The sequence below is a fragment of the Notothenia rossii genome, assembly GCF_949606895.1.
Source record: "Notothenia rossii genome assembly, chromosome: 7".
In the NCBI taxonomy this organism is placed as follows: domain Eukaryota; kingdom Metazoa; phylum Chordata; class Actinopteri; order Perciformes; family Nototheniidae; genus Notothenia; species Notothenia rossii.
Window position 1 is genome coordinate 13,786,835 of NC_136905.1, and position 12,471 is coordinate 13,799,305.

The 12,471-nt window shown below is 37.4% G+C and overlaps 2 protein-coding genes across 3 annotated transcripts in view; both read right to left on the reverse strand.

The window, feature by feature from the left end:
- Positions 1 to 12,471, reverse strand: part of LOC307013172 (uncharacterized protein) — a 157,779-nt gene that overhangs the window by 99,440 nt on the left and 45,868 nt on the right. Inside the window, exons 5-16 of the mRNA XM_079640438.1 lie at positions 6,731 to 7,019; positions 6,454 to 6,494; positions 5,648 to 5,927; positions 5,250 to 5,293; positions 4,578 to 4,863; positions 3,700 to 3,728; positions 2,742 to 3,030; positions 2,474 to 2,514; positions 1,837 to 2,119; positions 1,575 to 1,618; positions 997 to 1,282; positions 49 to 101 (exon numbers count right to left, since the gene is read on the reverse strand). Of these exons, the coding sequence (XP_079496564.1) occupies positions 49 to 101; positions 997 to 1,282; positions 1,575 to 1,618; positions 1,837 to 2,119; positions 2,474 to 2,514; positions 2,742 to 3,030; positions 3,700 to 3,728; positions 4,578 to 4,863; positions 5,250 to 5,293; positions 5,648 to 5,927; positions 6,454 to 6,494; positions 6,731 to 7,019 (1,965 nt within the window). The remainder of the gene's footprint in view (positions 1 to 48; positions 102 to 996; positions 1,283 to 1,574; positions 1,619 to 1,836; positions 2,120 to 2,473; positions 2,515 to 2,741; positions 3,031 to 3,699; positions 3,729 to 4,577; positions 4,864 to 5,249; positions 5,294 to 5,647; positions 5,928 to 6,453; positions 6,495 to 6,730; positions 7,020 to 12,471) is intronic.
- LOC307013173 (uncharacterized protein) overlaps positions 1 to 12,471 on the reverse strand; it is a 158,340-nt gene that overhangs the window by 20,896 nt on the left and 124,973 nt on the right. The gene's annotated exons all lie outside the window — the stretch shown is intronic.

A 12,471-nucleotide genomic window follows, 5' to 3' on the forward strand; every position in this document is an offset into this window, starting at 1 on the left:
CAAGATCTCTCAAGTCAAAGACACACTGAGTGATGGGACATTACTCACGCTCTGGATCAGTGAAGGAAGCGGTTCCTCTGAGGAGAAAAAATGACACACGACTGATTCAAAATCAGACTATGGACAACTTTAGTCAGATTGAGTTACTTTTGAACAAAAATAACGTAATATGAATAATTTAACTAAATAACACTCAAATATGGTTCATGCTGGCATCATTCAAATCAATCACAAAGAGTGAGAGGTTTCACATTATATTATTAACACCCATTAAAGGAACACTACACCCACAAAATGACCTTTTCATAGAAATGACTCCTGCCTTGTTACCTTGAATTCTTCAAGAAACAAAACAGACAAAAGTATTGATTAATAGGGAGCTATGTTTAACAAGAGAACAACTTTATTAACTGTATAACTAAAAGTATATAAAACATCTATTTACAAACTGTCACACAACTCCTGCAGTAGAATCCAAGTCTCATTTATCCTAGCACGAGCTCACTACTTCCTTAAAACATGCATTTTCACTAAACTTCCTGTTTTATACATTTCAAGGCACAGACGGGTACTCCACGTGCAAGAATGAGACTGTTGATGCAGAAGTGTTTTAGAGGTCAGGTTGTTTTGATCAAGTTGAACTGTTATTAAACACGCCCCCCATTTACTTCCATTCATAAAGAGTTTTCTAAATGTTTTTATTTATTACTCACAGTGGAGGCATGCAAGAAAACAAATGTTTTCAAGAATTATGGAGAACTCAGGGAGAGTAATTGTAAAACAGAACAACTGGTCATTTTGTAGGTGAACTTTTCCTTCAAATCAAAAACACTCCAATACAAAAGCATTGCAAACATTACAAAAACTCATCACCATTATTCTAAAATATATATATTAATCAGAATCAGAATACCTTTATTAGTCCCACAGAGGATTACACATCCATGATACACAGAGGAGTGTGTACTGTAGCAGTTTTAGTTTTCTTTCTCTTACCTTTGGGTCTTAAGATAGGCTTTGATAATCTCTCCACTAGATCAGTTCTGTTCAGGTCCATTAAAACCTCCCTGGTCACCTCCACAGACTGCGGACCACAGGTCTCCACCATCTGATCCACTAGCTGGAGAGCACTTCCTGTCCAATTGGGATATCCATAACAGAAGTAGGATATGCTCTTCTGGAAGTACGTGAACGGCAGCAAACACTGAAATCTGTAGAGCTCATGATCACTCAAATCCTTAAGAGTTTTAGAAAGGATCGGTTTTACTGCTGCAATTTGTACCTGAACAAATAAACAGATATGTACGGAAAGCAAAGGTGTTATCTCTATGGAAATAAATATGACTTTGTTTTCATTTTTATCAAAGTCAGTGTTTCAGACAAGTGGGTTTTCTACAATTTTGAGAAGATCTCTCAAGTTAATCTGATCAGAACATCAGTGAAAGAAAAATCATTTTGACAGAAGAGATCAACCTTAAACATGGTTTGGTTTCATCATCGTTAAGTTCAAGATAGATATGGTTAACAACTTGCATCTATTGAAGGAAAGCTGTGATGTGTAAAGTCAGACTCACTCCCTCGGACTGTGCAGGTCGATGTTCATCCACAGAGTACATCTCTGAAGAGAGAAAATAAAGTGAATGTCTAACACACAAGATCCCAGAAACTAAACTAAACTACTTCAACTTAAAACATTCTGTTTCTTGTTGAGACTCTGGTCTGTTGGTATTTTAATATTTCTTTAATGTTTGCATTGATTCCTGTGCCAAGTTTTTTTATATTTCACATTGATGATGACACTGAGGTTAGACAATTACTTTTTTTTCTTTGTCTTACCTTTGAGTTCTGAGCTGGGCTTTGTCAACCTCTGCCTCAGATCAATCCTGTTAATGTCCCTCAAAACCTCCATGGTTATCTCTACACACTGTTGGCCGATCTGTATTATCTGTTCCACTGTTTGTGCTCTGCCTGGAGAGGGACTCCAAATCAATGAAACATATCTTGGCTTCTTCTTGGAGACCATTAAATCCAGGGTCTGCTTGAATTTCTCTAAATCCTCGTTTCTCAAATCATTCAGAGTTTCCAAAAGCAGATGTTTAACAGCTGCCATTGTTGCTACCTGAAATAATCAATACATTCATTAGACATGTGTATATTCCTCTTGGACAATTACAAATGTGTCTATTTGCATCTCATCACTGTTAATGTTTTCCCTTTAACTCTTAAAAACTGGTTAGTTGTTGTTGGGTTTGACAGACAGACAGACAGACAGACAGACAGACAGACAGACAGACAGACAGACAGACAGACAGACAGACGGACAGAGAGACAGACAGACAGACAGACAGACAGACAGACAGACAGACAGACAGACAGATCATCATAGATAAGTCAATCATGTGTTTGGGTCATATCATTATCTGTTGAAGGAAAGGTGTGTTGTAGAAAGTCAGACAGAAGTAACATTACTTACTTTCTGGATCACTGCAGGTCGCTGTGCCTCTGAGTGTTTCTCTGAAGAGGAAAGAGGTGGAGATAAACCAACTCAATTCATTTTACCCTCTCCCAAAATATTAATCATGTTCTGATTAGTCATAAAACATACTTTGTACACTAGGATATAAATACATTATAAATATACGTTTCATCTATATTTATAACTTAAAAAGAAGAATACAGAGCTTATTAACTTAGGATAAACAGGTTTGATGATTTAAAGATCTTTGTGTCATTTGTCTTACTTTTGGGTCCTGAGCTGCTTTGTGACAGCCTCTGCACCAGATCAGTCCTGTTCATCTTCTCAAAAGCCTCAGTGGTCCTCTCCAGCAGTCTGTGCTGGCCGTGATCTTGCACCAAATAAAACACCATGTCCTGCCTGTCTCTCATCATGTGCCACCTTGGTGAGATGTGTGGGTAGCCTTTGTCAGAGAGAATTTGACTCAGGACCCTCTTAAAACTCTCTAAATCCTGGTCACTCAAATCTTTCAGTGTTTCCAGAAGCAGCTCTATGACAGACGCCATCGTTTCCACCTGGTAAAATCAAAGGAGACGTTAATGGGGCAAAAGAGCAATTTCTCAACTGGAATTATTAAAGATGTTGTTATTGTTTACATCTTGTCAGTTTCAGTGTTTGCAATAGTTGATGTGGTAAGAGAACATCAGCCATGTCACGCACAACGTATCAGTACACTTTATATTGTTCATCCAAATCATCACACATCCATTTTCTTTTTGTATAAACGGCATGTTTGATTCATGACTTTATTTGACCTCCTAAGTTACTCTTTCCATGGCTGTGGTAGAAACATTAGATTTAGCAGCTGAGTGGCAGTTTAACCAGTTGCATCTTTTTGTTTTGGTATAAAAGAGTAAGAATCACTATCTTTATTTTTGCATCAGTATTGTGAATTTCTCTTTCTGAATGTTAGAAAAACAACTCATGAATAATGTGCTATAATTTCCCCTCCAGACAGATGTAACACAAATTATTAACACAATTCATAAATAACATTGATGCCTAGAACCTACAGTATGTGTACCTAACTTGGCGTGATCAGATTATTTCTGTAAGAAAACTATCTGAGACCAAAAAATGTTTGTATCATGAATAATGTTCAGGAAGGAGATTATCTTCAGTCTTCTAAATCTACTGAGTCAAAGCTGCACTGGGTGGAGTCAGAGTGATGGGACATTACTCACGATCTGGATCAGTGAAGGAAGCGGTTCCTCTGAGGAGAAAAAATGAAACACGACGGATTCAAAATCAGACTATGGACAACTTTAGTCAGATTGAGTTACTTTTGAACAACAATGCGTAATATGAATAATTCAACTGTTAAAATAACACTCACATATGGTTCATGATGGCATCATTCAAATCAATCACAAAGAGTGAGAGGTTTGACATTATATTATTAACACCCATTAAAGGAACAATACACCCACAAAATGACCTTTTCATAGAAATGACTCCTGCCTTGTTACCTTGAATTCTTCAAGAAACAAAACAGACAAAAGTATTGATTAATAGGGAGCTATGTTCAACAAGAGAACAACTTTATTAACTGTATAACTAAAACTATATAAAACATCTATTTACAAACTGTCACACAACTCCTGCAGTAGAATCCAAGTCTCATTTATCCTGGCACGAGCTCACTACTTCCTTAAAACATGCATTTTCACTAAACTTCCTGTTTTATACATTTCAAGGCACAGACGGGTACTCCACGTGCAAGAATGAGACTGTTGATGCAGAAGTGTTTGAGAGGTTAGGTTGTTTTGATCAAGTTGAACTGTTATTAAACACGCCCCCCATTTACTTCCATTCATGTCAAGACGTTCTCCATTGTTTGATTTGTAACTCACAGTGGAGGCATGCAAGAAAACAGATGTTTTCAACAATTAAAGAGAACTCAGGGTGAGTAATTGTAATACAGAACAACTGGTCATTTTGTAGGTGAACTATTCTTAAAAAAAATTAAAATAATCAAACACAAAAGCATTGCAACAAATACAAAACTCATGACTATGAACTCTTCTGTGTGATGTAGCAGTTTTTGTTTTCTTTCTCTTACCTTTGAGTCTTAAGATAGTCTCTGATAATCTCTCCACTAGATCAGTTCTGTTCAGGTCCATTAAAACCTCCCTGGTCACCTCCACAGACTGCGGACCACAGGTCTCCACCATCTGATCCACTAGACGGAGAGCACTTCCTGTCCAATTGGGATATCCATAACAGAAGTAGGATATGCTCTTCTGGAAGTAGGTGAACTGCAGCAACCACTGAAATCTGTCGAGCTCATGGTCGCTCAAATCCTCCAGAGTTTTCGAAAGGATCTCTTTCTCTGCTGCAATATGTGCCTGAAAAAAAAACTTAACGGATGTGTAAGAAAAGGTGTTATTTCTCTATGGAAATGAATATTACTTTGTATTCATTTCTTCAGTCAGTGTTTCAGACAAGAGGATTTTATAAAATGTTTACAAGATCTCTCAAGTCAAAGACACACTAACATCTGTTCTATTAAATATGTTTAGCTTTTTTCTTCACAAATGCAAACTTTGATATTAGTGTTCAGACTTCAGTCTGCTAATCTGATCAGAACATCAGTGAAAGAAAAATCATTTTGATGGAAGAGATCAACCTTAAACATAGTTTAGTTTAGATCATCATTGTTAAGTTCAAGATGGATATGGTTAACAACTTGCATCTATTGAAGGAAAGCTGTGATGTGTAAAGTCAGACTCACTCCCTCGGACTGTGCAGGTCGATGTTCATCCACAGAGTACATCTCTGAAGAGAGAAAATACATTTAAATGACTCAAAGGATTGAAAACTCATTTAACATAAGAGAATATAATCAACTTTAATTACTCTTACTTACTTTAAAACGGAAACAAATGAAAATAAAATGAATGTACATCAATAATTAACACTGTCACAATCTAAAGCATTTTAACACAATATTTCTTGTTGAGAGTATGTGCCTGTTGGTCATATCATTATTTATTTAATGTTTGCATTAATTCCTGTTCCAAGTTTGTTTTATATTTAACATTAATGATGTCTCTGAGAAAATGTATGATGTATGTGACGTAATGTTTATGACACACTTGTTTATGTTAATAGTTTTTTTCTTTGTCTTACCTTTGAGTTCTAAGTTTGTAAACCTCTGCCTCAGATCAGTCCTGTTAATGTCCTTCAAAACCTCCATGGTTATCTCTACACACTGTTGGCCGAAGATCTCCATCATCTGTTCCACTGTTTGAGCTCTGCCTGGAGAGGATCTCAAAATCCATGAAAAATATCTCGGCTTCTTCTTGGAGACAATTAAATCCAGGGTCTGCTTGAATTTCTCTAGATCCTCGTTTCTCAAATCATTCAGAGTTTCCAAAAGCAGATGTTTAGCAGCTGCCATTGTTGCTACCTGAAATAATCAATACATTCATTAGACATGTGTATATTCCTCTTGGACAATTACAAATGTTTCTATTTGCATCTCATCACTGTTAATGTTTTCCCTTTAACTCTTAAAAACTGGTTAGTTGTTGTTGGGTTTGACAGACAGACAGACAGACAGACAGACAGACAGACAGACAGACAGACAGACAGACAGACAGACAGACAGACAGACAGACAGACAGACAGACAGACAGACAGACAGACAGACAGACAGAGAGACAGACAGAGAGAAAGACAGACAGACAGACAGACAGACAGACAGACGGACGGACAGACAGACAGACAGACAGACAGACAGAGAGAAAGACAGACAGACAGACAGACAGACAGACAGACAGACAGACAGACAGACAGACAGACAGACAGACAGACAGACAGACAGACAGACAGACAGATCATCATAGATAAGTCAATCATGTGTTTGGGTCATATCATTATCTGTTGAAGGAAAGGTGTGTTGTAGAAAGTCAGACAGATGTGACATTACTTACTTTCTGGATCACTGCAGGTCGCTGTGCCTCTGAGTGTTTCTCTGAAGAGGAAAGAGGTGGAGATAAACCAACTCAATTCATTTTACCCTCTCCCAAAATATGAATCATTGTTCTGATTAGTCATAAAACATATTTTGTACACTACTGTAGGATATAAATACATAAGAAAACTATGTTTCATCTATATTTATAACTTAAAAAGAAGAATACAGAGCTTATTAACTTAGGATAAACAGGTTTGATGATTTAAAGATGTTTGTGTTTTTATTAGTCTTACTTTTGGGTCCTGAGCTGCTTTGTGACAGCCTCTGCACCAGATCAGTCCTGTTCATCTTCTCAAAAGCCTCAGTGGTCATCTCCAGCAGTCTGTGCTGGCTGTGATCTTGCACCATAGAAAACACCATGTCCTGCCTGTCTCTCATCCTGAGCCAGCTTGGTGAGATGTGTGGGTAGCCTTTGTCAGGGAGAATTTGTTTCAGGACCCTCTTAAAACTCTCTAAATCCTGGTCACTCAAATCTTTCAGTGTTTCCAGAAGCAGCTCTATGACAGACGCCATCGTTTCCACCTGGAAAAATCAAAGGAGACGTTAATGGGGCAAAAGAGCAATTTCTCAGCTGGAATGATTACAGATTATTTTGGTTTCATCTCCTCAGTTTCAGTGTTTTACAAGAGGGTATATGGTAAGAGAACATCAGCCATGTCACGCACAACATATCAGTACACTTTATATTGTTCATCCAATTCATCACAAAACCATTTTCTTTTTGCATAAACGGTGTGTTTGATTAATTACTTTATTTTAATTCCTGGGTAAATCTTTCAAAGGTGGTAGAAAAACTGCGATAAGCCTCTTGATTTTACAACAGAGTCGATTTTTAACCAGTTCCACTGTTTCATCTGTGTTTGCCACTTTGAGTTGCCCCCTTAGGATCAGTGGGAAACTTTCCTCTAATTCAATGAGTGACTTGAAGTGGTTAAGCTCATCTGAACTCAAATCATTCAATGATTCAAGAAGTATCTTCTGAGCCATCATGCTTTCTACCTGTAAAGTTTAAAGGAGATATCTTAGAGTGTATGCAGGATAGGATGTTGGTTATGTGTGTGATTCACATCCAAGATCACAGACTGATTTTCTGCATTTCATTTATTATTTATATCACCAAGATTGACTTTTAGATTGTATTCAAAACTCGATGTACTGCATTGCGGTTGAACTGTATGCCTCCACAAAAAATGGCAGTTTACATGCATGGCGGTCCAAAATGTCAAATCTTTATCATTAATCATTTTAATCCCATGGCATTTTTCCACCAAATTCAAAATTTGTTTATTTTTGTACTCAAGTTAATGTTTGTCCCAAATCTAAATAAATAGTAGTTTGGTTAAGGAAAACCCATTCTTCCACACAGGGCCCAATGGGTCAGTGGATGATTTGAAATGTTGTCAATCATTTTAAATCATGATTGAAAATATCAGTTTACAGAATATTGTTTCTCAGTGAAGGATTTCCTCGTCGATTTCAGAAACATTTGCCAGATCAAGGTGAGTTAAGATAACTGATGTTGTTTTAATTAGGCTTAGAGTGCATTCATTAATATTTGATTGATATAACTTTAAGTTAAAAAAATGTTTTCTATTGCATACAGCAATTGCATCTCAAAAGCAGTGATTATATGAGCAGCCCACATATGATATCAAAACTTTCATTAAAATCCTTTTCCTAATTCATGTACTCACCTCCATGTCTTTCTTATTCTTCTTATATTTCTCAGAGTCATCAGCAAGGTCATCGAGGAGATCTGACTCATGTTCTCTCAGCAGTTTGTAGAATATCTCTTTTCCTCGAGGTTCACAGACTCTCAAAGGCCCACTTAGGAGAGCCCTCATCTTCTCCCGAGGGCCATGGAGGGATAGGATTTCCTCATAATGTTCTCTATTGATAACTTTATATGAGAACAGTCCATCCAGAATCGGTCCAATGTTTTTTACTCTCTGGACTATTGCTAAATGATGTTTATCCACAAATAGCTCTGAGGAAAGAAAAGGCAAAGTGGTTAGCTTGGACGTATGCATCACGATATATTTAATAAAAAGTGGTAAAACCTCAAATTCATCTAATATTACAAAACTGGAAAATTACCTTTTACTCTGAATGAATTACTTCTAAGAAACTAACGAGCACATCTCTGGTAAATACAAGTTTAATGTGGTGATTCTGCATGATTCTTTGTGAGGAAAATTAAGTTTTACAGATCCATGGTCCGGTAAAAACAACCCAATAACCAAATTAACTGATTAGTCAACAATATGCTATTGAGTAAGTCGAGTGAAGAATTTCCTACATGATAAAACAGAAGGAAATACGTTTTCCAGTCAGATTCTGCTTTTAAACTCGGCTTGTTGTAGCCAACCTTAACTCAAGCTAACAGACTGTGTACATGCTGTAATACCTGTGCACCTACCTTCCTCCATCGTGTTTAGATCAGGTGCTGCCGAGGATCAAGGAGCTGTTAAAAAAAGGTATTGTTGTTAGACTTTACACATACCTCTGTTGCCTCCTATACATTTAGGAAAGACAAAATGCTGTCTTTCTTTAACGGTCCCCACACTAAGAAATGAATAATTAAAACTAGCTTAGGCTACGCTACATTGTGAGGCTCAGTTAATGACAACTCCAAATGTTTAGCCCAAGAAAAAAAAAGTACTATGAAGACGTGTGAATCAGAAACAGACAATAAAGCCAATGATAAAAAAAAAAAAGAAAAGCTACAAGTAAAGTGAAAGGCTCTTTAAGAACTTCTCATGCACAGCGTTCAGCCATGATGAAAGGTTACAATCAGTTTGTGGTAGCTTAACGAACAATTTTTAGTTAATTCAGTCCAATTCTAAAGATGCTCAATTTCCAATGATATAAAACTATTTCGGAAATCATTTGAGAAGCTAACACAACAGATAGTTTGCCATTTTGTTATTTAAAAATGGCTCAAGCAAGTACTAATTCTCCAATAAGTTAAAAACTGCTTTTTTAATCCATGTAGGCTATTTATAGGTTAAAAGGTTTACAGCCCAGGAAAAGGTAACTTCCACTAAGCACAAACTCCACAATACTAAAAGTAGCTTTTTTGTAATTTGCTAACACATGAAACCTGCAATAACAGTTTCAGACGTATGTTGTAAAACTAGACGTCAGGAAACGGAACCCTAAAAAACCAGAAGATATGTCAGTGAGACAGTTATTAAGTGAATGTGTAGTGACTGAATAATATAACCAATGTCCATTTTACATGTAATTAGTGCAAAGAAAACGCAGAAAGGTTAAAGTGAAAGCAAAAAGTTGGAGTTGAAATCCTTCCATTAATGTTCAATAACTGGAGATTTTTGAAATACTAACATAAAATACACATTCTGGTACTCTCTTGAGAAGAAAAATGTATAAACCTATTACTACACGACATATTTTTTTTTAAAAATGCAATTTTTGTGTTTTGTTACTTTGTTCTGAAAGCTGAACCTGCTGCTCCTCAGAGAGAAGAGGGAAGAGGCTGTGTGAATTACTTTACATTGTGGATAAGGGTGGATAGCCCCCATTGTTCTGTGTGTCAAAATGAAAGACAGCCCACACACCTATCAATCATCAAACCGTGGGATCTTATTCCATTACGTGTTGATTTCTATCAACACGTAATGTTGTATCGAGATGGACTACCGCAAAAGTATTCTCCGTCGGGATTTCCTGCAACAATACCACGCCGTTATCTTGATTCTGATTGGCCAGAAGACATTATCAAAGATGTTCTATTGAGAAGACGATCACTACGTGACAAAAGTTTTCAAAACCGTTTCTAGTCTCCGATATTCTTGTTTTTGGCGTGAGAATAGTTTGGGCAGTTTGAGAGCGTGAGATTGAGAGTGAAAGCGTGTGTCACACGCCACGTGAGAGTTGGCAACGCTGGAGTATAATATAACCAAAATGTCCATTTGACATGCCATTAGCGCAGAGAAAACGCAGAAAGGTTAAAGTGAAAGCAAAAAGTTGGAGTTAAAATCCTTCCATTAATGTTCAATAACTGCGGGACACGAGCTGGCCGTGATCTGTCTCGTGAACGTTAAACCTGTTCGTGCTGCACAGATAAAACTCACCGGATGTTTCTCTCTTTCTCCCTCAGTCTGCTTCCAACAGGTTCTCAATATCTTTCAGTATCTTTAAACTTTATGAAAACAGAGACAACGTTTAAATCCCGCCACATTTCTACATCTCGTTCAGTTTCCAGAAGAGGAAGTTAAACGTGTGTGTCCTTTTCTCTGAAGTCACGTGGTTCTCTTTACTGCTCAAACCACCGCCCTTTTTCCTAACAATAACAATGATATTAAATTATGAGGGATGAAAAAACATTCTGCCATACATTCTTAAAGATATTGATACTGTAGGAATCAGTATTAGTTAGACTACTCCCACAAGTGCTATGAAGAACCATTACTGTTTTTCTTGTGAATACTCCTCTGACCAAATTAAAACAATAGAAAACAATTATACAGACTGTTAGAAATTAAAATCAATGTTTTAATGGGGAAATGTAGTTTAAACATGCCGTCAGTTTTAATGCTCTTTTATACTGAAAAACCAGAAATTCTTGTGCACAAGCAGTTAAGCTTTTAAGCTTTTATTCTGAAAATCCTTCATCTCCGGTTAGCATTTAGCATGTGGCTAATATACGATTTCCTGAAGAGGTGAATTTAGTAGCGAAATGATATGGAGTGGTGCAAACCGAAGCCTACTGATTTAACACTACAACTATAGATGTCGAGATACTATCATGCTGAATATTAAATGAAGGTACAGTTTATTTGAATACATTGTTTACAGACGAGAGTAGCATGTGACAACATCCGGAATGACCGGAAACCAAACGAGCCGAGAAGTATTGTTTAGAGTATTGATTACAGCGTTTAGAATGTGTTAAATGAAAAGTGATGAAAGAGAATATGAGGAGAAACGGCGTGTTAAGCATATATTGAATGTGAAAAGAACCTATCCTCTGTTTAAATGCAATAACGGACATTGGAGACGAGGTGAGCCGGCTGGCGGGGAGGAGCCAGCAGAGGATATATATAGCAGCGCCGGGGGAGAGATCCGCGGTCTTCTTGCTCAGGAGAACCGGACCACAGCTGTTTGTCTGACGGAACAATATTCTGTCTGTAACACAACCGCGCCTTTTTTAATTAAAGTATCCCATTTGAATCTTTTCAGAGACTCCATTTAGTCTCATTTTAAAGCTTCTCTCCTGGACGCGAGAATAAAGAACATATTTAACAATTGGCGAGCTAGCCCAGGATCTCGCAAAACCGGGAGAGACTACAGCAGGCTGCTTGCTGGACCCGCTGGCATCCGTTCAGCACACAGAGAGCTCAAATCAACTAGGTATGGAGAAACCTGTTATATCGAATTCTTCAATAGTTAATGTAGGACAATGTTAGTTCTGTGTGTTTGACGGCGGCCAGCGGATCCTGAAAATAGCTGTGCAATTTAAGTTAAAACAAGCCTAAATTGATAAATATTGGTAGCATTACCACGTGGCGTTGCTTTGTTACAGGCAGGGTGAGTTCAATTTCTTTTTTTCTATTTAACCCTGCATGCTATTCGTTTGTCTGTTAGTACATGTCGGCTAGAGGCCAATCACTATGTGTCTTTTGTGGCGTTTTACGTTTTACGTGAATGGTTTTAGGCCATTAAGCAGTCGGGACTGCTTGAGGCAAAGACACAGCCAAAGTTTGAAGCTAAGGTTATTGGAGTGAGTGTTTTGTGTAACAACAGCGTGAGGCTGTTTTAAAAAAGTCCTATTTCAAGGAAAAGGCCTGAGTAGTTTGAAGCTCTCAGTGGTTACACCATTCTGTTTTTCAAGACATTGCGTTGTGGATTACGGCAGGAAGTGCGACATTCGTGCGTTAGATAGACGATATTCTTCTAATTGTGTTTGCTTAGCGTCCTATTTGTCCCATAAATAGCGTGTTTAAACAGA